This window comes from Elephas maximus, chromosome 12 (assembly GCF_024166365.1).
Source record: "Elephas maximus indicus isolate mEleMax1 chromosome 12, mEleMax1 primary haplotype, whole genome shotgun sequence".
Lineage (NCBI taxonomy): Eukaryota > Metazoa > Chordata > Mammalia > Proboscidea > Elephantidae > Elephas > Elephas maximus.
In genome coordinates, this window is record NC_064830.1 from 41394314 (window position 1) to 41419629 (window position 25316).

The 25316-nt window shown below is 35.1% G+C and overlaps 1 protein-coding gene across 5 annotated transcripts in view; it reads right to left on the reverse strand.

Moving 5' to 3' along the window:
• Positions 1-25316, reverse strand: part of ATAD2B (ATPase family AAA domain containing 2B) — a 160834-nt gene that overhangs the window by 93526 nt on the left and 41992 nt on the right. For all 5 annotated transcript variants that reach the window (XM_049905124.1, XM_049905122.1, XM_049905123.1 and 2 more), the window contains exons 7-12: positions 23652-23768; positions 19706-19781; positions 12738-12836; positions 11368-11479; positions 3681-3796; positions 1052-1226 (exon numbers count right to left, since the gene is read on the reverse strand). In XM_049905124.1, the coding sequence (XP_049761081.1) occupies positions 1052-1226; positions 3681-3796; positions 11368-11479; positions 12738-12836; positions 19706-19781; positions 23652-23768 (695 nt within the window). The remainder of the gene's footprint in view (positions 1-1051; positions 1227-3680; positions 3797-11367; positions 11480-12737; positions 12837-19705; positions 19782-23651; positions 23769-25316) is intronic.

Below are 25316 nucleotides of genomic sequence, written 5' to 3' on the forward strand. Positions count from 1 at the left end.
TCCAGAAAGGATACAAGAAAGAGACTTATCGGGCAAGGTCTGGGAGAATTCTGGGCACAGGCCACCACTGTCTCTAGGGACACGCCACCCTCTCCCATTCATGGACATTCTCACCAATCCAAGAGGCCCCCAAGAGAGCGCCAAGGTCCAGGGTTCTTTATAAGTCATTGGGACCTCAATGCATACACATGACTGGGGCCTTAATGCACAGTTATGATCAATCCAATCTATGAACATACATGAGGACATCATGCTCCGCCCTGCTTTCTGAGGTTAGTTTGCCTGCATATCTCCTACTTGCCTGGCTGTTTTAGAAAAAAGCTTGGGCTATTCCCAGAAACCAGAGACAAAGGCCAAACTGAGTTCTTTGTCCCACACATTCATACACATCAACTTAGCATGTGATCACTAAATGTTTGTTGAAAGCATTTTCTTCATGTAAATTTCCTCAGACATAGTCAAATATAAGTTGAATTGTCAAGTATGAATGACTAACTTCAAAAGCTTAATCAAAAGGAATTTATATCAGGACTTATTTTTATAAAGTACTAGTTAGGAAACAAAATTTTTAAAGTTACTGTTATATATAAATAGTACAGAGAGCCTACACAGCATTCACTTACCTCACTATGCCTTCTGAAAGCAATCACTTATTTCTGAACCCCTCCAGCACCATATTTACAACTCATAAAAATAAATAATATACTGCATTGTGAGATTTCTTGTACAGATATTTAAATTTTTGTGCCTGTTCTATTTCCTTAATTATACTATTATCTAATGATATAGATGTTATATCTTAGGTTCTCAAAAGCACATAACATGGTGTTACTTGCCTAGTAGCCAACATTCAAATGTTTTATGAATAATCTTAAACATTCAAAAGTACTAGTAAATTGCTATTAAATGTCTGTAAAGCATACATTCAGGTTACTGATCCAAAACTTAACCTACTGATTGGAAAACATGCCTCCCCATAAACAGATTGTCTGCAAACTAAATATATTAAAGTTCTAAAAAGGTTATTCTAGAATTAGGTGATTCCTCTTACCTGATCAAAAAGAAGCCTAAGTTGCCTTTCAGATTCACCAACCCACTTGCTTAAACAGTCTGCTCCTTTTCGCATAAAGAAAGCCACCTTTTTGTCTCCTTGACTACATTCATTAGCTAATGCTCTGGCAACCAAGGTTTTACCTGTGCCAGGAGGACCATAAAACAAACAGCCCCTAGGTAATGAAAGAATCAAGAACAGTAAATTAATGTCATCACTACCACTGATATAACCAATATAAAAGAATGTCCCTCCTGTATAATTTTGTATTCATGTATAATTACTAGACATTGGTAAATCTTTTTCCAACATATAGACAAAAGTTTCACTTTGCTGAGTCCCCAGAGGATATTCTCAAAGCACCAGGCTTCGATTGGCAAGAAATGGTTAGCTTAGAGTTGACAGTAATTTAGCAAGATCTATCAAAATTTTAAGTGTGTTTTGACTGTGATGCCGAAATTTTACATCTTAGAATGTATCATACAGAAATAGTCCCAAAAAAGTATATAGATTTAAAAAGATGGCTTCTAATTATGAAAAATTATAAAATCTAAATGATATCTATAAATAAAGGACAGCGAAATATGCTATGCTACATCTATACAAGAAAACACTAATAAGGTATCAAGAAGAATTATACATTGCTGATAACATAACTAGAGTATATTATAGAGCAAAAAACAAAAAGTTAAAGAAGGGCATTATTATATAAACCCACCCAGTGCCGTCGAGTCGACTCCGACTCATAGCAACCCTATAGGACAGGGTAGAACTGCCCCATAGAGTTTCCAAGGAGCGCCTGGCGGATTCCAAATACCAACCCTTTGGTTAGCAGCTGTATTATTATATAGTCTCATTTATATTAACTGTTCATATGTATATAATATATTATATACGGAGACCCTGGTGGCAGAGTGGGTAAGTGCTACAGCTACTAACCAAAAGGTCAGCAATTCGAATCCAGCAGGCACTCCTTGGAAACTCTATGGGGTAGTTCTACTCTGTCCTATAATGGCGCTATGAGTCAGAATCTACTAGATGGCAACGGATTTGGTTTGTTTTTTTTGATGTGTATAATAAAGGCAAAATATTAACATAATTTATGCATATATGAATAAAAGAAATCTATTACAAAAAATATATATAAGCTGTTCATCTCTAAGAAGTAGGAGTTGAGGAGAGGTGCCATAACACACATTCTGCCTTGTTTAAGTTTTTCGCAAGGCTATAGTACTTTATAATTTCAAAAATAATAGTAATGATTTTGAAAATTCAAGCTATAACATATAAAAAACAAATAAGCAGCTATTCCGATTTTTAAAACTCAATATAGATTTTTTATCCGCTAATCTAACAGAAGAAGACTCTTTAATAATACTTTCCATGTTCTTAAAAACATGGAAAATAAATTAGGATCAAATCTGAAAAAAAGTGCCTCCTCAATGAAAAAGTACATCTAGCAGTACATGTAAGTCTATATATCTATCTTCATAATATTCTGCCCAATTTCCTTTAAAATAATCTCTCAGCCTTTTCTAATAGTTCACTAGCTAACCATCTTGTGATTAACCATAATTAATTTGATCATAAAAATAAATTATCAAGTTTACCCTTTTTCAAAAACATCCCATCATCATGTCAAAGAAACACTTCCATGAGATTGTGCTTCCAAGGCTAAATAACATACAGCATCAAAGTCAACGCTATTAGAAAGCCAAATTCATGAAAATCTCTTTAAGAATCCACTTGTACATTCAAGGCCTGCATAAAGAATTTCATCTTGTGTTTGTGAGCAGCTATTTAAGATATTCCACTGGTCTCACCCCATCTGGAGCAAGGGAGAATGAAGAAAACCAAAGACACAAGGGAAAGATTAGTCCAAAGGACTAATGGACCACAACCACCACAGCTTCCACCAGACTAAGTCCAGCACAACTAGATGGTGCCCAGCTACCTACCACCACTGACTGCTCTGACAGGGATCAGAATAGAGGGTCCCAGACATTGCTTGTGGAAAATATAGAACAAAATTCTAACTTACAAAAAAAAAAAAAGATCAGACTTATTGGCCTGACAGAGACTAGGGAAACCCCAAGAGTATGGCCCCCGCGGCACCCTTTTAGATCAGTAATGAAGTCACTCCTGAGGTTGACCCTTCAGCCAAAGATCAGACAGGCCTACAAAACAAAATGAGACTAAAGAGGCATATCAGCCCAGGGGCAAGGACTAGAAGGCAGGAGGGGAAAGGAAAGCTGGTAATAGGGAACCCGAGGTTGAGAAGGGAGAGTGTTTTAATGTCATGGGGTTGGTAATCAATGTTAGAAAACAATATGTGCACTAATTGTTTAATGAGAAGCTATTTTGTTCCGTAAACCTTGATCTAAAATACAATTAAAAAAAAAAAAGAATCTCATCTTGCACCTGACTCCTAAATCCTGAAATGTAAAATTCAAGAACATGCTTGGCCCCACACAGCCCATAAACCCCAATTAATAAAATTTCATTTCTATTCCTCATTGCTAGAAAACATCAAATAAATCCATATCAAATATTCATATTTATAAACCTTTATTCATAGAAATTTGACAAATTCAAAGTAATAATAACAAACACCTAAGATATTACTTACCTTGGAGGCTGAATTTTAAACTTTTCAAAAATTTCTGGATATAAAAGTGGAAATACTACCATTTCCTTTAGTGCATGAATATGGTGGCTTAATCCACCTATGCTATCAAACCGCACCTTGGAAAGAAGGGAAAAAGTTTAATACAAAAAAGTTTAAATGTTTTATTAAAAAAAAATTCACAATGGTTTCATGATTCAGAAATACATGGTTTCAACAGGAGCTTCTGAAATAATTACAAATAAGAGTAGAAAAATAAAGTCAGCAATAAAATTCAAGTTCATGTTTTAGTTCAGGCAAATAAAGTTACCACTCTGTAATCTCTAAGTAACTAAGGACTAGAGTTATAGCCAATCTACAACTTCAATGTCTATAGGAAACTTTATATTTCACTCTAATAGCTTAAACGACATTCAAAATACCATATATCACACGCATCCTAAGTGAGTGTAACATCTTTCCCCAGTGGGCAAAAATCATTTCAGGAGTTAGAGGGGGCAAAAAGTCTTAGCTATTACAATGATTTATAGCCCACCAAAGCTCAACTTTACCCAACAAAATCATCTCCCTAATAAATAATTTCACTAGCTGGAGAGAAATTTCATTTAATTTTATCCCCGGGGCAGGGGCAATATGAAAAGAAGTTTGAGAAACATGGACCTATCAGAAGAAGCAACACAGATTGTTCCTCTTGCCCAGAATAGTGCAAATAGCTAAAAAAATTTTATAAAGAAAAAAACTTCATAGAAAGAAGCGTTTGAAGGAAATCTTGCCGAACTCCTAACAGTGATTGCCTGAAAGCTGAATTAAGGAAATTTCTTTCCTTGCTTCTTTAGTCTGTTACAGTGGTTGAAAATGTTTTTCAACGACTATATTGCTGTGATAGAAAAACTTTAGTAAACTAGAGAAATAAAAACTGAGCTTACAAAACAAAAACACTCTAAGAGGAGCTAAGTTTTCTTATATATTATGTCAAATTTTGAAAAAATAAATTACTCTAATTGACTGGCAGAGACATCTAAAGTTAACTAGATTCAGGGGAGTAATAGTACATAAGCAAACATTATTAGACAAGGTCCTCTGAGAAAATGAACTATTAGACATGACATTCTGGGTATATTCAATACTCTGAAATTTCCTTAGCTCTCACTTAAAAAACGGTATTTTTTTCTCTTTGACTTCAGATTGGAGATAGCTAAAATTTCATTTTCAAATCTACATACAACTCTTGAACGACCCCTGGTGGTGCAATGGTTAAGCACTCAGCTAACCAAAAGGTCGAGAGAACCCACTAGCCACCCCCCAGGAAAAAGATTTGGCAGTATCCTTCTGTAAAGATTAAAAAAAAAAAAAAAATTTGCCAGGTCGAGTTGATTCCGACTCATAGCAACCCTATATAGATTACAGCCTTGGAAACCCTACAGGGCAGTTCTACTCTGTCCTATAGGGTCACTATGAGTTGGAATTGACTCAATAGTAATTGTTTTTTTGGTTTTTTTTAACTGCACTTGATAACTTCTTTTAAGTCTCTCATACAAAAATCACTTAAATTATGTTGTATAGACCAGGTTAAAGGAACAAAGGGAAAAATGATGTAAGTTCATGGTCGTGCAATAACCTTATTCCAAAGTGCCCTCCTCCCCCATACTATTAACAGTAAGAAAAAAATCTACATAATTGCTCTGGCTAGGACCCTAAGTAGAATATTGAATTGCGGTAGTGAAGGTGCGCAACCTTGCCTTGTTCCTGATCTTAGGGAAATAGTTTCAGTCTTTCATCATTAAGTACAATATCAGCTGTGGACTTTTCATAAATACTCTTTATCACGTTGAAGAAGTTCCCTTTTATTCCAGTTTTCTCATAAAAGACTATTAAATTTTGTCTGATGCTTTTAGTGCATCTATTGAGATGATCAAGTGGGTTTTTTCCCCTTCGTTCTGTTAATGTGGTATATTTTCTTATGTTGAAACATAAGATGTCTTTACATTCCTGGAATAAATTCCACTAGTTCATGGTACAAAACCATTTTAATGTGCTGTTGAATATGGTTTCCTACTAGTATTTTGAGAATTCTTACATCAAAACTTTAAGTCGTATTGGTCTATAGTTTTCTTTTCTTGTGGTATCTGTTTGTCTTTTGTATCACAGTAATGCCGAGCTCAGAGGATGTGTTATGAAGTATTTCCTCCTCTTCTATTTATCAGAAGAGTTTGTGCAGGACTAGTGTTAAGTTTCTTAAAATGTTTCGTAGAATTTAACAGTGAAATCATTTGTTCTTAGACTTTTCACCTGAGGTTTTTGGTTACTGTCTTGTTATAAGTTTCTTGAGATTTTCTATTTCTTCTTGAGTCAGTTTTGGTAAATTGTGTGTTTCTAGGAATTTGTCCATCTAATATAGAGCATCCAATTTGTTGGCACAGAATTTTTCATAATATTTTCTTACACTATTTTCATTCCTCTAAGGTTGATAATAATGTTCCACCTTCACTTCTGATTTTAGTTATTTTGTATCTTCTCTCTTTTTTCCTTCATCACTGCAGTTGAAGGTTTGTGAATTTTGTTTATCTTTTCAAAGAATCAACTTTTGGTTTTGTTAATTCTCTCTATTGGTTTTCTACTCTCTGTATCATTTACACCTGCTCTTTTTTTTTTAATCTTTATTATCTCTTTCCTTCTGCTGGCTTTAAGTTTATTTTACTCTTCCCTTTCTAGTTCCTGAAGGTATACAATGAGGCTGTTGATTTGAGATCTTACTTTTTAATATAAGTGTTTACAGCTATAAATTTCCCTCTGAGTACTGCTTTTGCTACATCCCATAAGTTCATTTTCATTCATCTCAAAGTATTTTCTAATTTCCTTTGGGATTTCTTCTTTGAATATCGGTTATTTAAGAAAGTGTTGTTTAATTTCCATGTATTTGCAGATTTTCCCAGTTTTCATTTGGTTATTTATATAGCTTCATTCCACTGCAGTCAGAGAAGATACTTCATATTATTTCAATTTTTTTTTAATTTATTAAGAATTGTTATGTCCTAACATATTGTCTAAGGAACCTGGTGGCACAGTGGTTATGTGCTCAGTTACTAACCAAAAAGTCAGAGGTTCAAACTCACCAGCCACTCCACAGGACAGAGATGTGGCAGTCTGCTTACATAAAGATTATGGCCTTGGAAACCCTATGGCACAGTTCTACTCTGTCCTGTAGGGTCAATGTAAGTCAAAACTGACTTGATAGCAATGGGATCAGTTATAAGGAGAGCTGGTGGTGTACTGGTTAAGCGTTTGGTTCCTAACTGAAAGGTAGGCAGTTTGAACCCACCAGCTGCTCCATGGAAGAAAGAAATGGCAGTATCCTTCAGTAAAGATTACAGCCTTAGAAATCATATGGGGCAGTTCTACTCTGTCCTACAAGGGTTCCTAGCAGTCAGAATCAACTCAACAGCAAGGAGTTGGTTTTTTTGTAAGATATAGTCTATCCTTGAATAATATTCCATATGCATTTGAGAAGAATAGTCTAGTTGGTTTACAGTATTGGTTCAAGTCCTCTACTTCCTTACTGATCTTATGCCTAGGTGTTCTATCTATTATTGGAAGTGGGGTGTTAAAGTCTCCAACTATTGTAGAACTACTTTTCCCTTCAATTCTGTCTATGTTTGCTTCATATATTTTGGGTTGCTGTTGTTTGGTGCAAATATGTTTATAATTGTTACATTCTTAGTAAATTAACCCTTTTATTAACATAAACAGGAACCCTGGTGGTGCAATGGTTAAGCACTCAGGTGCTAAACAGCTGGATGGTTCAAACCCACGAGCCATTCCAAACACACCAGTCACTCTACAAGAGAAAAAACCTGGCAAACTGCTCCCATAAAGATTATAGCCTAGGAAAACCTATGGGGCAATTCTACTCTATCCTGTAGTCACTATGAGTCGAAATCAACTTGACAGCACAAAACAACATCATCAATATAAAATGTTCTTGTCTCTTATAACAATTTTTAACTTAAAACATACTTTGTCTGACATTAGGATTGCCACCTTGGATCTCTTTTGGTTACTATTTGCATGGAATCACCTTCTTCCAGTCTTTCACATTCAACCTATTTGTGTCTTTGAGTTGAAAGTGAGTCTCTTGCATGGAACATTTAGTTAAATCGTATCATCTTCCATTTTGCCAATTTGTATCTTTTAATAGTGAGTTTAATCCACTTACATTTAAAACGGTTACTGATGATGAATGACTTACTTCTCCAATTGTGTATTTGTTTTCTTCATATCCTACATCTTTTTTTGTTCCTCATTTCCTCAAATACTGCCTTCTTCTGTGTTTGATTTTTTTTCTAGTATGCCATTTTGATAATCATTTCCTTTTCTGTATATTTTTAAAATTTTTTCTTGGTGGTTACAATGGAGATGCAGTTAACATCCTTAAATCTGTAACAGTCTAGTTTGAATTAATACCAACTTAGTCTCAATAGCAAACATTAACTCTATGCCAAACTCCATCATCTTTTATGTTATTATTGTGACAAATTATATCTTTATACATTTTGTGCCCATTAACATGGATTTATAGATTTATAACTATTACCGTATGCATTTGTCTTTTAAATTATATAAAAACCAAAAAGAGGAGTCACATATCAAAAATACAATAATGCTAGCTTTTATATTTACCTACATAGTTACCTTTAACACTGACCTTTAGTTCTTCATATGGTTTCAAGTCATCATCTAATGTTCTTTCATTTCAGCCTGAAGAACAAATTTTAGTATTTCTTGTAGGTAAGGCAGGTCTACTAGCAATGAACTCCCTTAGCTTTTGTTTATCTGGGAATGTCTTAATTTCTCCTATATTTTTTAAAGGATAGTTTCACCAACTATAGAACTCTTGGTTGACAGTTTTTTTTCTTCCAGAACTTTAAACCTATTATTCCTCTGCCTTCTGAGCTTCATGGCTTCTGATGAAAAATCAGCTGTTAATCTTATTGAGGATCCCTTGTATGTAATAAGATGCTTCTCTCTGTTACTTAAGATTTTGTCTTTGCCTTTTGACAGTTTCATTAAAATGTCCTGGAGTGGATCTCTTTGAAGTTTATCCTGCTTCAAGTTCATTGAGCTTCTTAGATGTGTACATTCACGTCTTTCATCAAATTTGATAAGCTTTTGGCCACTCTTAAAATATTTTTTCTGCTCCTTTCTCTCTCTTTTCTTTCTTGCACTCCCACAATGCACATATTGGAACACTTAAGGTACCATAGGTCTCTTACACTCTGCTCATTTTTTTTTTTTTTCTTTTTCCGTTCTGTTCCTCAGGTAGTTAATATCAATTGCCTTATATTCAAGTTTACTAATTTTTTCATATGCCTGCTCAATTCTGTTGAATGCTTCTAATATATATATACTTTTTTTTTTTTTTTAATTTCAGCTAGTGTAGTTTTAGCTCCAAACTTTCTATTTGGTTATTTTTTATAATTTGTGTATCTTTACTGATACTCCCTACTTTCTCATACAATAGACATCTCTCCAAAGAAGATATACAACTGGCCAATAAGCATATGAAAAAATGTTAATCACATTGTTGTTGTTGTTGTTAGGTGCCATTGAGTCAGTTCCGACTTATAGCAACCCTATGCACAACAGAATGAAACACTGCCCAGTCCTGCACCATCCTCACAATTGTTGCTATGCTTAAGCCCATTGTTGCAGCCACTGTGTCAATCCATCTCGTTGAGGGTCTTCCTTTTTCCCTGACCCTCTATTTTATACCAAGCTTGATGTCCTTTGCCAGGGACTGATCCCTCTTGATAACACTGGCCATTAAGGAAATGCAAATCAAAACTATAGTGAGATACTACTCCACACCCACTAAGATAAATATAAAAAAAAATTTTTTTTTTTTATTAAGGTAGCCATAATAAAAATAAATAAATAACAACAACTAGGGCTGACAAGAATGGAGAAATAGGAACCCTTGCTGGTGGGAATCTAAAATGATGCAGCTCCTGCTGAAAACAATCTGATGGTTCCTGTAAAGTTAAAGACAGAATTACCATATGACCCAGCAATTCCTCTCCTAGGTATATACGCAAAAGAAATGAAAGCACGTATACTTAGAGAAACTTGTAAATGAAGTTTATAGCAGCATTATTCATAATACCCAAAAATTGGAAACAACCCAAATGTCCATCAACAGATAAATGTTTAAACAAACTGAGGTATATAAATGCAATGGAATATTACTCAGCCATAAAAAGAACGAAGTATTGATACATGCTACAACTTGGATGAACCTCAAAGACATGATGTTAAATGAAAGAGCCTGACAGAAAAGGTCACAGATTACATGAGTCCTTTCATATGGTAAGTCCAGAATACAAAAATCCATAGACAAAAAACAGATTAGAGGTTCCCAAGTGATGGGAGGAGGGAATAGGGAGTGATTTCTCAATAGGTACAGGGTATTTTTATGGGGTGATTAAAGTTCTGAAACAACAGAGAGCTGGTAATTGCACGGTACAGTGAATACACTAAAAACCACACAACTGTATACTCTAAAACGATTAACTGTGTGTGTGCATGTGTGTGAATTTCACCTCAACTTAAAAAAAGAAATGTCCTTTAAATCTTGTCTCTCTTTTCATGCTACATACTTTCCCTGGGCACTAGCATGCATTTTCCATAATGACCTCAACTATCTTTATATTGGTGAACCATGTGTAAATTTGTAGCCCAGATATTTCTCCTTAATGCCATACCTAAATAGCCAATTACATACAAGTTACTTTCACTTTTGATGTACCACATACATCTAAAACATGTCCACAACTAATTAAATCATCTTTTCGCCTCTAACACTTATTCTTCCTTTTATATTCCCTACATTAAAGAATAAACCAGTTGCTGTTAAGTCAATTCTAACTCACAGTGACCCCACATGTGTCAGAGCAGAACTGTGCTCCATAGAGTTTTCAATGGCTGATTTTTCAGAAGCAGGTAGCCAGGCTCTTCTTCCAAGGTGCCTCTGGGTAGACTCAAACCCCCAACCTTTGGGTTACCAGCCAAGGGCGTTAACCATTTGCACCATCAGGAACTCCACTTTAAGAAAGGAGCCATTTTATCCACCCAGTTGCTTAGTCAGAAACCTCAGTAATACCTTCAACTTGTTTCTCTCCCTCATTCCCCAACAGCTATTAATTCACCAAATTCTGTCATATCTACTTCCTAAATTCTGTTAAATCCATCTACTTTTTCCCACCATTACCTTACTTTCTACCATGACTATTACTTACTTACATCCACATCCAAACCAGTCTATCTAATGCCAGCCTTGATTCCCCTGAATTCACTAACTACAGGGTACCCAGAGTAATCTTTCTAAAATGTACATCTGATCATGAAAACTAAGCATCTTCAACAACAGCCCACTGCTTATCATATCTTATGGGGCCTTGCCCTTGTTCACCCTCTCAAATTTTTACTCTATATTCCAGTAACATAAATGGAGAAAAAAAAAAGGGGGGGAAACTTGACTAAAGCATCACATGTGACCAGGGTACCAGGTTCCAAGATACTAAAAACATTAATAATGGTCATATCTGGATTTGCTACTTTTATCATGTGTTGCTTTAGGAACAAGATAAAACTTTTTTAAAAAAGCAATGTCTAGAAAATCATTTTCAAAACTTACTGATTTATCAATGTTCATTGGATCAACATCAGCTAAACTTGTACCCACTTTCACTCGCTCTCGGAGAATGCCACTAGCTAAATCTTCTGCTCTGAAGTTCATAGGCAAACATCTGAAATACATAAAAATCCAAGTAAAAAGCATTAAAAATTTCACATTTTTAGTGTCAAATGAGTTTATATTTTTACATTTTCATTCTCCTTTTTCTCATAACCCAGAAAATATCAAAGGATTTCCTATTTTTAAACTACAATTTTAAATTCTTTTCAAATGACCAAAAAAAATTATTCACTAGATAAAGTAAATCAAATAATTTATCTACGTGCCCAAAGAGACCTATCTGCTCTAACCGTAGAAAACGTCTTAACACATCTAATAGCCCATAGTACGGAGCTATCAAATAAAAAGAGATCTCCTACATATACTAAATACATGGGATGAAAATGAACTTAAGTTTTATTACAATATTTAAGTTAAATGGCTATATCGACTCAGCTTATATGATTAAAGAGAAAGATCTAAAAAAGAAAAATCTTAGATCTCACTGCTTGAGAACTAAATTTTATCTTTTGTATAATTATCTTTAAAAAGATCTCAAGCTACCTAGAACCCTACACTATAGATTTAATTTTATTATCCCCTAAATAAATATAATCTACTTCTTCTTTTAACCTTGCGTAAACACCAAAAGACAACACCTACAGCCTCATTTTTTAAAATGTGCATTTTACCCATTTCTGAATCCTAACTTACCTTAAAAATATTATTTCCATGGCAGGCATCAGAATAGTTAAGGTTAAGTAGGCATTATATTCTATTAAAATTATAATTGATGCTTTAATTATTTACTAGACAAAAACTCTTCAGGTTTAGTGAGCCATGTAGTATTGACAGCAATTTACCCTGGTTGGGCAAGAGCCACCAGAGGTACACTGTCAACCAAAAACAAAAAGTTTTTCCAAGAGAAATCCAACGGCTCTTGAGATAACTCTACTAGAAACCAAATTTGTAATCATCGTAAGCATCTAAAATCAGTCTCATTAAATGGATCTGGATTGTGAGGAAAATGCAAAGGTGGAGAGGAGAAGGCAGATACCACCATAATAGGTTGGCTTCTTGGCATTCTCTCCTTTACCTTCTCGTATGCTATTTGATTATGAGTACTTACTGAATAGGTAATTTCGGGGAAATTTCCAAAGTTCAGATCTCTACTACAAGAATTACTTAGTAGAAACCAAGTCAGTGCATTACTTTAGTCTAAAATGTAAGTATTGAGTATCAGTGACAGCAAAATGTCAGTAAAGAATCTCATTCAAAAAAAAAAGTTCCTTTTTTCTACTATAGAATAAAACACTAAAAACTTTACTAACCTATTTCTTGCTCTTGTCATGCTCTTAGATTTCCTTCTTTCAAAGCGTTCTTCATCCGAAGAAGTCGTGTCACTACTATGAATGGCATGCTTCTTTCTCCTATTTAAACAGTGTAAAATTCTTAAAACCATTACAGTAGCAAATGGCTTTTTAAAACACACTGTAAGCTTCATATCTTCTATTATTAGCTCAGTAGAAAATATATTCACTCATACATTCAGCAAATATCTGTTGAGTGCCTATCATGTGCCACACACTGCTTTATGTGCTGGGCATACAGCAGTAAAGCAGACAAAAATCCATGATCTCATGTAATTAATATTTAATGACATATAAAGGTGACAAGGTCTACAGACAAAAAAAAAAAGAAAAAGGGGATACAATTTTTTAGATATGGTGTCAGGGGAAGGCAATCAAATAAAAAAATATAATTTGCATCTAATTTTAAGGAGTATCTGTCATCATTTTATAAATAATTTTAGAGTCTTTTTAGAAAAGAAAGCTTGTTTTTTCTTTTCTTATTGCCCCTTTCACAAATAATCACAAACAGTCCAGATATTTAAAGAACTAAGGAAAATAATATATTGATTTACAAGGGGACAAAGACTTTCAATTTCCATTTGAAACACTAATATCCTGTTTGAATTTCTCATAAAATTATTTTTGGGAAAAAACCAAACATAAAAATAGTTTATAATCAGAACCATTATGGAATGATTACATAAAGTATCAGGCTTTGAGATAAAGTCATCCCCACCAGAGAAATACTAATGAATGAATGGAAACCCTGGTGGTGTAGTGGTTAAGTGCTACCGCTGCCAACCAAGAGGCCGGTAGTTTGAATCCACCAGGCGCTCCTTGGAAGCTCTATGGGGCAGTTCTACTCTGTCCTATAGGGTCGCTATGAGTCGGAATCAACTTGACGGCAGTGGGTTAGGTTAGGTTAGGTTTAGATTATCGATATAATTCATGAGATCTCTAAGATGGCTAGAAAATACTATAATAAAACCACCACCAAATTATACCCCTAGAAATTATTTAGCCCCCTCAACAATGTCCAAACTGCCAAACAACCACTTCTTTGAATTTGTACATTAAGTTAACAGGTCTACCAACTGGTAATTTACAAAATAAAACTCAAAGTCATCCTAAATCCACCACTTCCCCCATCATATATCAACTGCCATTGAGTTCTGTCCATATTTCCCCTAAATATCCCTTTAATCCTTTCTTCTCCACTCTTATCTACACTTCACTTACCACCACCCATAGTCCTTTAACCACCTCAACTCTAACCCACTAAGAAAATGCTCGCCATGACGTTTACCCTGAATCTTCTTTATCACATGAACTACCAACACCTCTATAATCTTAAATTTTAATGACGTACTCTTTGATCACAACCTCCTAATTTACCAACTCTTTTACTTCAACTCATTAAGGCCTACTGTCCTTGAGCACCCATTTACTCATAATCTATCAACTCCTTTCTTGGCTAAATTTTCTGTCCTATCTACCATCAACCACAAGACCCATTATTTCACTTTTTAATTGTTACTTTATCACCTGACTGACTCTACCCTTCTTTTCTTCCTTTATAATCTTAAAACTCCTAAATCTGTGTCAATTCAAATAACAGACTTCTTAATTCACTTCTAAATGCAGGATGCTGAGCACTCTGATGAAAATCCATACAATCATGCAAGCTAGAATCATTGTAAAGCAATTTACTTCCAACTCAAAATAGGCCACAAGGATATTCCACAACCTGTGAATCTCTACTCCACTCCAATTCCTACTACTCTCAACACCAAACGTAAATCTTCACCAAGCTCCCCGTAATTCTTAACCCACCTACTGCTCCTTCTCCTGACTAATACTAATTTATGCGTCAGTTTTTAATCCCTTCCAAGTCTTCAGAAAGCCTGCTGTAACAATCACCTGCTCATTTTTTGTAATTTGGTTATTTATCCTCTCCCCTTAATAAATTAGTATTAGTCAGGAGAAGGAGCAGTAGGTGGGTTAAGAATTTAGGAGAGTTTGGAAAATAATAGTGTTTGGTATTGAGAGAAGTAGAACTGGAGCGCAGCAGAGATGCACAGGTTGTGGAATTTCCTTGAGGGCTGTTTTGAGTTGGAAGTAAATTAATTTAGAATGATTCCACTTGTATGATTGTGTGGTTTTCCATCATAGTGCTCAGCAACCTGCATTTAGGAGTGAATGAATAAGTAATTTCTTACGTAAAAGTTAGTATTTACTGAGCACTCATATGTTCCAGACACTGTGCTGAGTGCTTGACATCATTTTCACATTTATACCTCAAAACCAACCTATAAGGCAGATTCTAATTCCCCCCCCCCGAATTTTATATGGAAAAAGTTGAAGCAAAAAGAGGACACATAGTTTATCGAAGTTCATATGACCGCTAAGTGATAAGAGCTTAAAAAGTATTGACCAGAAAGTCACAGACAGTGCCTAATCATAAAAGTGCCAGTGGTTTGGAAAACGACTGCAGATTAACTGTATACATGTGGATATCACCAATAAACATACAGACATCTCCAGGCCAGGCCTGTGACGCTGTAATACAAACCACAAAACCTGTGCTTTCCCACCTGGTCTTGGTGGAGAACAGATGTCAAATATTCTAAGCTTGTCATGTGAGATCCAAGTTATGCAGCAGGAAATGCTAGAAATTTATCTTTGAGTCAATGTCATCCTTTCAAGTACTTTATCTTTTCCCCTACATTCATTAACCAGGGAAACCGTGGTGGTGTAGTGGTTAAGAGCTACAGCTGCTAACCAAAAAATCAGTGGTTTCAATCCACTAGGCGCTCCTTGGAAACCCTACAGGGCAGTTCTCCTCTGTCCTGTAGGGTCACCATGAGTCAGGATCAACTTGACAGCAGTGGGTATTAACCTAGGGCTGAGGCATTTCTTGAGCAACTTGCTATTTCTTTGGGAGGAAAAAAATGCATATGTGTCTGTGGTGGGGAAGAATATGAAGTGAGACAAGCATTCTTGATAACAGGCAAGCTATGCAAAGTTAACAGATCTAATACAGATGCCTCTTCTGTCGTTTTAGTTGGTTGAAGCTCATTCTCTAGTAGATTCCTTAGGAAACACTCATGGGAACAATATTCCATGATTTATTGAATCTTGGTAATAGTTTGTCCGTTACCTTTACACATGAAGATCGGAATGGCTGGATTAAGAATTCTTGGCTATTTTTTTTTCATTGAGTATCTTAAATATATTATTTCATTATTTTCTATCAAAAAGATTGGTGAAAAGCTTGATATTCAAAAAATTTGTTCTTCTTCAAAGTGTGACAATTTTACTAGAATGTGTCTCAGCCATTCTAGATTAATTCTCTCGGGTATTCAATGTGTCCTTTAAAGATGTAGTTTTATATCGTCTCTAACATAGAAAAGTTCTCTAGATTTTTAGATGTAAGTACATTCTGGATTTGCTTTCTTTTGGGGAATTCCTATTATACAAAATGTTAGGTTTTCTTTGCCCATTTTCTGTATTTTTCATTTTCTCTCAAATCCTTATCATCTTTCTTCTATTCATTCTGATTTTTAATATTTCACCATCTGTTTGTCTTAAGGCATTATCAACTGTGTTTATTCATATTTGTTTCTTCTACTTTAGTCTCCATTTCTAAATATTTCTCTAATTCTTTCCTGACATCCTTCAATTCATTTCTGATTTTTTATATGTTATTCTTTCCCACTTTATTCTCCCACCCATACTTGCACTTCCATCACACAGTAATTATTTCTTTGTAACTCTGACAGCTCATTAGACCAAACAGTATTTTCAAGACAAGATTAATTCTTTGTAATTGCTGGAGCTGATTCTGGCAACTTAAGATTTTTTTGGTAAACCCTAGAGCAACCAATAAGAAAAGACTAAAAAAAAGTAGTGAAGAAATCATTAAAGAAATTAAAATACTATATTCGAAAATACTCAGTGCAAAGGAAAGCAGTAAAGGAAGAAGTAGAAGAACAAAAAAGACTTTAGACATATGAAAAACAATAAGTGAAGTGGCAGGTGTAAAACCAACTATATCAATAATAACGTTAAGTGTGAATGGATTAAATAATCTCAAAGGGCAGAGACTGTCAGACTGTACTAAAAAAAAAAAGGATCTAACTATACGTGATCTCTGCAGGTAACAATTCAGATTCAAAAATACAAATAGACTGAAAGTAAAACAAGAAAATATATCATGTAAACAGTAATCACAAAAAAGCTAAAATGACTATACCAATTTCAGAGGAAATATCATATAAAAGGAAAAATGTTTCTAGAGATAAAGAAGGACATTTAATAATGGTAAATGGGTGACTTCATGAAGAAGATATAACAATTATAAACACATATGCATCTAATCACAAAGTACCAAAATACATTATGTGGTACATACATACAGTAGAATACTACTCAGCCAGTAGGAAAAATGAAGTCTTGATACATGCTACAGTATGGATGGAGCTTAAAGACATTATGTTGAGTGAAATAAACCAATCACAAAAGGACAAATATTATATGACCTCGCTTACATAAAAAGACAAGAAAAAGGCAAATATACAGAGACCAAAGTTTATTAGTGGTTAGCAGGGGCAGGAGGGAGGGATGCATAGCCAATTATTGTAATTGCTGTCAATAAGTTGTATACCTGTAAAAACCTGAACTGGTTAAAAAAAAAAAAAAAAAAAAAAAACTCCCCTAAAGTCTTCTTAAAACCAAACAATAGTTTAGCTTAACTAGTAAAATATGCCTGCCTTGTGCATCATGCTCTTTTAAGAACTATCTATATGGGATCAAATTAACAACAGCAACATGAAAGATTAGATAGGAATCTTAGGGGACAGTGAATTTATGTTAATGGTGGAGGAACAACTCAGAAAAGAATGGTGAGAATGGTTGTACAACTCAGAGAATATAATCAGCATCACTAAATGGCACATGTAGAAACTGTTGAATTGGTGTATGTTTTGCTGTGTATATTCTCAACAACAACAAAAGTGTTTTTAAAAAATGGGCTAAGTATCTGAATAGACATTTCTCTAAAGAAGATATACGAAGTGCAAAAAAAGCACCTAAGATGTTTGACATCATTAGTCATTAGAGAATGCAAATCCGAAGCACAATAAGATACCATTTCACACTTTTTGGGATGGAGGGAACCAAAAAGTTAGAAAATAAAAAGTATTGGCAAGGATGTAGAGAAAAGGGAACACAAATACACTACTGGTGAAAATGTAAAATGATGCCACCACTTTGGAAAGATGGTGGTTCCCCAAACAGTTGAACATAGAGTTAACCACTCTAGACATATACCCAAGAGAAATGAAAACATATGTCCACACCAAAACTTATACACAAATGGTCACAGCTGCATTATTCATTATAGCCAAAAGTTGGAACCAACCTAAATGTCCGTCAACAAATGCATGGATAAACAAAATGTGGTATATATCAATTAAATATTACTCAGCCATAAAAAAGGAATGAAGCAGTGATACATGCTACCACATGGATGAACTCAAAACATTATGGTAAGTGAAAGAAGCAGTGACAGAAGATCTCATATTATATGATCCCATTTATATGACGTGCAGAATACGTAAATCTACAGAGACTAAAAATAAATTAGTGCTTTCGGGGGGCGGGGGCAGGTAGTGCAGGGGTTGATAGCTTTTAGAGGTCATGGAACTATTCTAATATTGTGGGTTGCTTAAATTCAATTCTATTAAGAGACTGAAGAGTTGTGTAGCTTTTAGGGGAATATAATTATTAATCAATAAATATTCGAGGCAAACTGTGAAACTCGAAGATAATATCACATGCAGGATAATGTGTGGCTTACGTTAACTTTACCTGAAGAATTTGGTCTTTGTCCTTGGTTCCTGAGAGATAATCTCTAAAAACTTGGAATTTCCCCAGTAACCTGTCTTCGATGAGAGAGTGAGACCACACCAAACCCAACAGGTTATGGTGATGAGGTGGCTCTTGGGCGGGTACTGGCCAGAGGAGAGGGACCCAGACCCACCTCATAATACCACCTCATAATGGCTGTCTCATGATGACATGGCAAAAATCCTCAATAAAAACTCTGACCACTGAAGCTCCATGGGCTTCCTGATTGGTGAAAGACATCAATGCACGTGGAAGGGCAGCACTCCCCTTCGGGACATGGAAGCCCTTTGTTGGGAACTCTCCCAGTCACTGCCCTATGCATTTCTTCATTTGTATGTAATAATAACTGGAATCAAAGTACAGTGCTTTCCATGAGTTCTGTGAGTTGTCCTCTATTAATGACAGAAAACACAAAGGAGTAGTGGGAGCCAGCAGGTCAGAAGTGAAGGCAGCTGGGAACCATTGAGCTGATAACCTTAGATGGCAGAGGGAACCCCCAAATTTGTAGCCATCAAGTGAGAAGTGAGGAAGCCCAAGAGGCCCCAAGCCTACAGCTGGAATCCTGAAGGGGTAGTGGAAAAACTCAAATTTAGAACCAAGAAGGTAAGAAGTGAGGGTGTTGTGGCGACACCCACGCTTATGGCTGGTGTCTGAGCTCTTGGGCAGACTTGGCAGTTTGGAGGGCTCTGCCCTTTTTCTTATGAGATCTGACCTAGCTCCTAATGGTTAAGGTCAGAGGAAGAAGTGCTTCAAGTACAGTTGGGCACCAGAACAGAAGTAGCAGAGAAGTAAAACATGGAATTTGATTTTTCCACTACATTAGTGTGAAAAGTAGGGGTTTTATATATATCCTTACAGATAACAACTATTAATGAATGAAAGAGAGAGGAAGAAATAAAGATACTATTACTCCCTCATTAGCATTAGCATTAATAGCATTAATAAGTATACTCTAATTATAAAGCTCTATATTAAACATTATTTATAACTGACAGCATGTATCGTTTTTGCCCCTCCCAAAAACAAACAAAATTTACCTGATATGGCTTCTTCTTGCCGGAGATCTGTGAATATCAAACAGTGTGTTTTCCCTCTTTTTTTGATGAGCTGGTACTAAAAGGAAAAAAAAATCATAATATAAATAAGGAATAATTGATAAATTAATGTATCAAAGGAACAGAAATGACTTCTGTTAAATTTTGAATAGAACCTAAAGGTGTAATATGTCTACAAGTTCCAAATGCTGCAAGAAAAAGCACAACAAAAATAAAACTTTGTGGTAGTACTATTACAATGCAATTAAGTATTTAATAAGATATTACATTAAATCTTTGTGATAATGCCTTAGACAAAGATTTCTCAGATATGACACTAAAAGTATAATACGTAAAAGAAGATGGTAAATTGGAGTTCATCAAAATTTTAAACTTCTGCTTTTTGAAAAACTGTTAAGAAAATAAAAAAAACAGGCCAGAAATAGGAAGAAAATAGTTGCAAATTACGTATCTGATAAAGGATTGACATCCAGAATATATGAGTGTTATGGGTTGAATTGTGTCCCCCAGAAATGTCTATCAACTCGGCTAGGCCATGAATCCCAGTATTGTGTGGCTGCCCACTATTTTATGATCTGATGTAATTACCCTACATGTTGTAGATCCTAACCTCTAGAATGTTAACGAGGCAGGATTAGAGGCAGTTACGTTAATGAGGCAGAACTCAATCTATAGGATTAGGTTGTATCTTGAGTCAATCTCTTTCAAGATATAGAAGAGAGAAGGGGGCAGAGAGGAGTGGGACCTCATGCTACCAAGAAAGATGCACTGAGAGAGGAATGCATCCTTTGGACCCTGGGTCCCTGCCCTGAGAAGCTCCTAGACCAGAGGAAGATTAATGACAAGGACCTTCCCCCAAAACAGACAGAGAAAGAAAGCCTTCCACTGGAGCAGGAGCCCTGAATTTGTACTTCGAGCTTCCTAGCCTGTGAGAGAATAAATTTCAGTTCGTTAAAGCCATCTACTTGCGGTATTTCTGTTACAGCAGCATTAAATAACAAATCAATGAGCAAATCTCAAAATTAAAAAGTAAGTAAACAAATAACTCAATTTAATAAATGGGCAAAAGATTTGAACAGACACTTCACCAAAGATATTCTATTGGTAAGTATGCACATGAAAAGATTTTCAGTATCATCAGTTATTAGGAAAATGCACATTAAAACTACAATAAATACCACCACAAAACTATTAAAATTAAATTTAAAAGATTGGTCACACCAAGTTTGACAAGGATATGGATCAATTGGATCTCTCAGACATTCTTATTGTTGTCGTTGTTGTAAGGTGCTGTCGAGTTGGTTCCAACTCATAGCGACCCTATGCACAACAGAATGAAACGCTGTCCGGCCCTGCACCACCCTTACCATCGTTGTTCTGCTTGAGCCCATTATTGCAGCCACTGTGTCAATCCACCTCATCGAGGGTCTTCCTCTTTTCTGGTGACCCTGAACTTTGCCAAGCATGATGTCCTTCTCCAGGGACTGATCCCTCCTGATAACATGTCCAAAGTATGTAAGACGCAGTCTTGCCATCCTCACTTCTAAGGAGCATTCTGGCTGTACTTCCTCCAAGACGGATTTGTTCATTCTTCTGGCACTCCATGGCATATTCAATATTCTTTGCCAACACCACAATCCAAAGGCATCAATTCTTCTTCAAGTCTTCCTTATTCATCATCCAGCTTTCACATGCATATGATGCCACTGAAAATACCATGGCTTGGGTCAGGCACACCTTAGACTTCAAGGTGACATCTTTGCTCTTCAACACTTTGAAGAGACCCTTTGCAGCAGATTTACTCAATGCAATGCGTCTTTTGGTTTCCTGACTGCTGCTTCCATGGCTGTTGATTGTGGATCCAAGTAAAATGAAATCCTTGACAACTTCAATCTTTTCTCCATTTATCATGATGTTGCTCATTGGTCCAGTTGTGAGGATTTTTGTTTTCTTTATGTTAAGGTGTATTCTATACTGAAGGCTTTAATCTTCATCAGTATATGCTTCAAGTCCTCTTCACTTCCAGCACACAAGGTTGTGTCATCTGCATAACGCAAGTTGTTAATGAGTCATCCTCTAATCCTGATGCCCCATTCTTCTTCATATAGTCCAGCTTCTCGGATTATTTGCTCAGCATACAGATTGGATAGGTATGGTGAAAGGATACAACCCTGACACACACCTTTCCTGACTTTAAACCAATCAGTATCCCCTTGTTCTGTCCAAACAACTGCCTCTTGATCTATGTAAAGGTTCCTCATGAGCACAATTAAGTGTTCTGGAATTCCAGACATTCTTAGAGAAAATGTAAATGGTACAACCACTTTGGAAAACAGTTTGGCAATTTCTCAGAAAATTAAACATACATCCAATCATAAAATCCAACCATTCCATTACTATTTACCCAAGAAAGGTAAGAACATATGTCCACACAAAGACTTATAATGTTTATAACACCTTTATTTTTAATAGACATAAACTAGAAATAATCCATATGTCCATCAACACATGAATGGATAAACAAATTGTGGTTTATTCATACAATGAAATGCTCTCAGCAATAAAAAGGAACATACTGTTGTTACGTTCAATAACATGGATGAGTCTTAAAATAATTATGCTGAGTGAAGAAGTTAGACAAAGTATATACTGTATAATTCCATTTACATAAATTTGGAGAAAATGTAAACTTATCTACAGTGACAGAATGCAGATCAGTGGCTGCCTTGGATTGGGAGGAGGAGGGCACAAGAAATGGTGGAGGCAGATTACAAAGAGGCAGGAGGAAATTTTGGAGGTTGGTAGACAGTTTCATTATCTTGACTGTGGTGACAGCTACATGGATAGCAATGTGTCAAACTGTATACTTTAAGTATGTGTAATGAACTATATTATAAATATACCTCAAGAAAACTTTTATTAAAACAACATTTCGTAAGCTTTTTCCTACCCCAATATACCTCCTCCATTAGTAACAGAACTAGCTGTGACAGGGCATCCCACCTGCAGTAGGGAGATGTCTGTGTACATGTGCAGCAAAGCCTTAGTGAGGTAACACTGATGTACTCTTATATCTGAGAATCAATCACTGTTTTAGAGCATAAGATTTTAAGTCAAAAGACCTAGGTTCTTCCTTGAAAACATTATGCGAAGTAAAAGAAGCCAATCATCAAAGTTTACATAGTGTATAATTCCATTTATGTGAAATGTAGAGAATAGACCAATCTATAGAGACAGAAATTAAATGAGTAGCTGCCAAGGACTAGGGGAAAGAGGAAAAAGGAATGATGAAAATGTTCCGGAATTAGATAGTGGTGAGGATTGCACAACCTTGTGAATATACAAAACCACCAATGCATTGTACACTTTAAAATGGTGAATTTTGTGGTATGTGAATTGTAGCTCCATTTTTTTTTTTAATTGGAAGGGATTAATTTCCCAAGAGCTGGAGAAAGGTCAACAAATGAGTGCATGCAGGATTGATGCATTAATTGCCAGATTTAGCAGCATTAAGATATACTTTTTCCTTCTTAAAAAATAAACGAAAAACCTAGGTTCCTGGCCAAGCTACAGCTCTATACCACTACTTGTTACGATCTTAGTTAGGTTGCTAGGTTAGGTTGCTCTCCCCTAAAGAACTACTGTAAATGAAAGTGCTCAATAAATTATAAAATAATACAAAAACATAAGTAATACTATCAAACTTAAGGTTCTATATATAAAAAGTACATACTCTATGATTTGATGTTATTACTCTGTATTTTACCCTTCTTTCAGTTGAGGGTGTGAGAAGTACACGTAGGAAAATATATAAGGAACTCATGAGGCTTCATTCTTCTAAATTAAGCAACATTAACTTTTTAAAAGGGGTGGAGAAGAATACACTACTCATCTACAGGAAGGAAAGAAGTTATTCTGAGTTTCCCACCTATTGGAGGTGCTTGGTATCGATCCACTGTTTTTCTTTGTCTCAAATTATATGGTCTATCATTTTCTTCTCCTTCTGCCTCTTCAACTTCTATATCTCCATCCTCCTCTTGAGATTCTAGTTTCCCACACACAAAAAGAAAAAAGGCATTGTTTTCATCCACAAGTGCTGGTTCATTCTATAACTGAATATTTACATTTTATCTTTTACTCTTTCTGCACAGATGACATTTAAAAGTGTCGATATTTTACGGTACAGCATAAATCAATATAATTAAAAATCAACCTAAATAGATGTAAAAGAAAATGCCTTTCCTACCAATCATGAGCACAGTTCTTTGTTGAATAAGCCAGTGCGGTCATATTTGATCTCTTGATGTACTTAAGACATTTAAATTTCTTTGGTCATAAAAAGCAGTAACAGAAGATGATTTAAAATTTTCCAAACTACAGCAAACCTCAATCAGTGCTCAATTAATTACTGAATGAATTTACTAATCAAATGCCCATTGGTAGTGCAAAAAAATAAGCTAACAAAGTAATTACTAATGTTACAGCAAGAGCAATTTTTGGTGGGAATATAATGGTCTGTTAGATCTGTTGACAAGTTAAACATGGATTAGTTATATTTGGGTAGAAAAATGTAGGTAGGAATTACAAGGGCACATGAAGCAGACTTCTAGGGTATTGATAAATAGTATATTTCTTGACACACAAGTAATGACTTTATGATAATTTACTTAGATGTACACTCAAGATTTATGTACATTATGATTCATTTTTTTAAAGTTTATTTTTAAAAAGTAGTTTGGCTATAGCTATGATCTGATATCTACTTATAGGTTAAAATAAAATAGTTTGATGAAAATGCATAGGCATATGGTTCCCAAATGTTATATATTTTATAATTATCATTTTAATCACAAGAATTATTGAAGTAACACAATCATTATATGAAGACACAGGAAAAATTTTCAAACTGTTAGTGATGTTGAGTGAAGTAGGAAACTAAAAATGCAAGCAAAGGATTTCACATTTTGCTCGTGACATCTGAAAGCCTATTCTAAGTTTTGAGAAATTTTTATCACTGTGTTTTAGAGAAAATCAGCAAATACAATATTATTTGCCTCAAAATAAGTTTCTTAAACCTTCAAAAAATTACTTCATGAAAAAGGCCTGCACAATAAAAAAAAAAAGCACAATAGCACACTATTTATTATGGTAAGAAATTCTGCACATGGAATATCTACTCTGGAAACTCTACAAGGTGTTCAGTTAATGAAAAGGAAAAGATCCCATTATAAAGCTGTCTCACCTATACCGATTTTCTCTAAAGGAAACAATACTGAGGTTCTAGCTGTAACAACAATATTTGCTCAATAAAATACCTTCATTAGCAATATCAGCTCTTCAAAACTTGCTAATAATACGTTACAGAATTTGAGAAATAAACCCATTCTTCTCTATCTAAACTACATAAATTGTGGTAGCTAGTAAAATTTCCTAGTAACATACCCTGAATTAATAACGCACCAAATATTTTGAAAATCCATTTCAATAAAAAAGATGAACACCTACAGAATTAAATCCTCTACGTCATCAGTTTATAATTCTCAGGGCCAATGTGTTTTTCTCATGTTCCCAGTTATAGCCCTACAAATTCAAT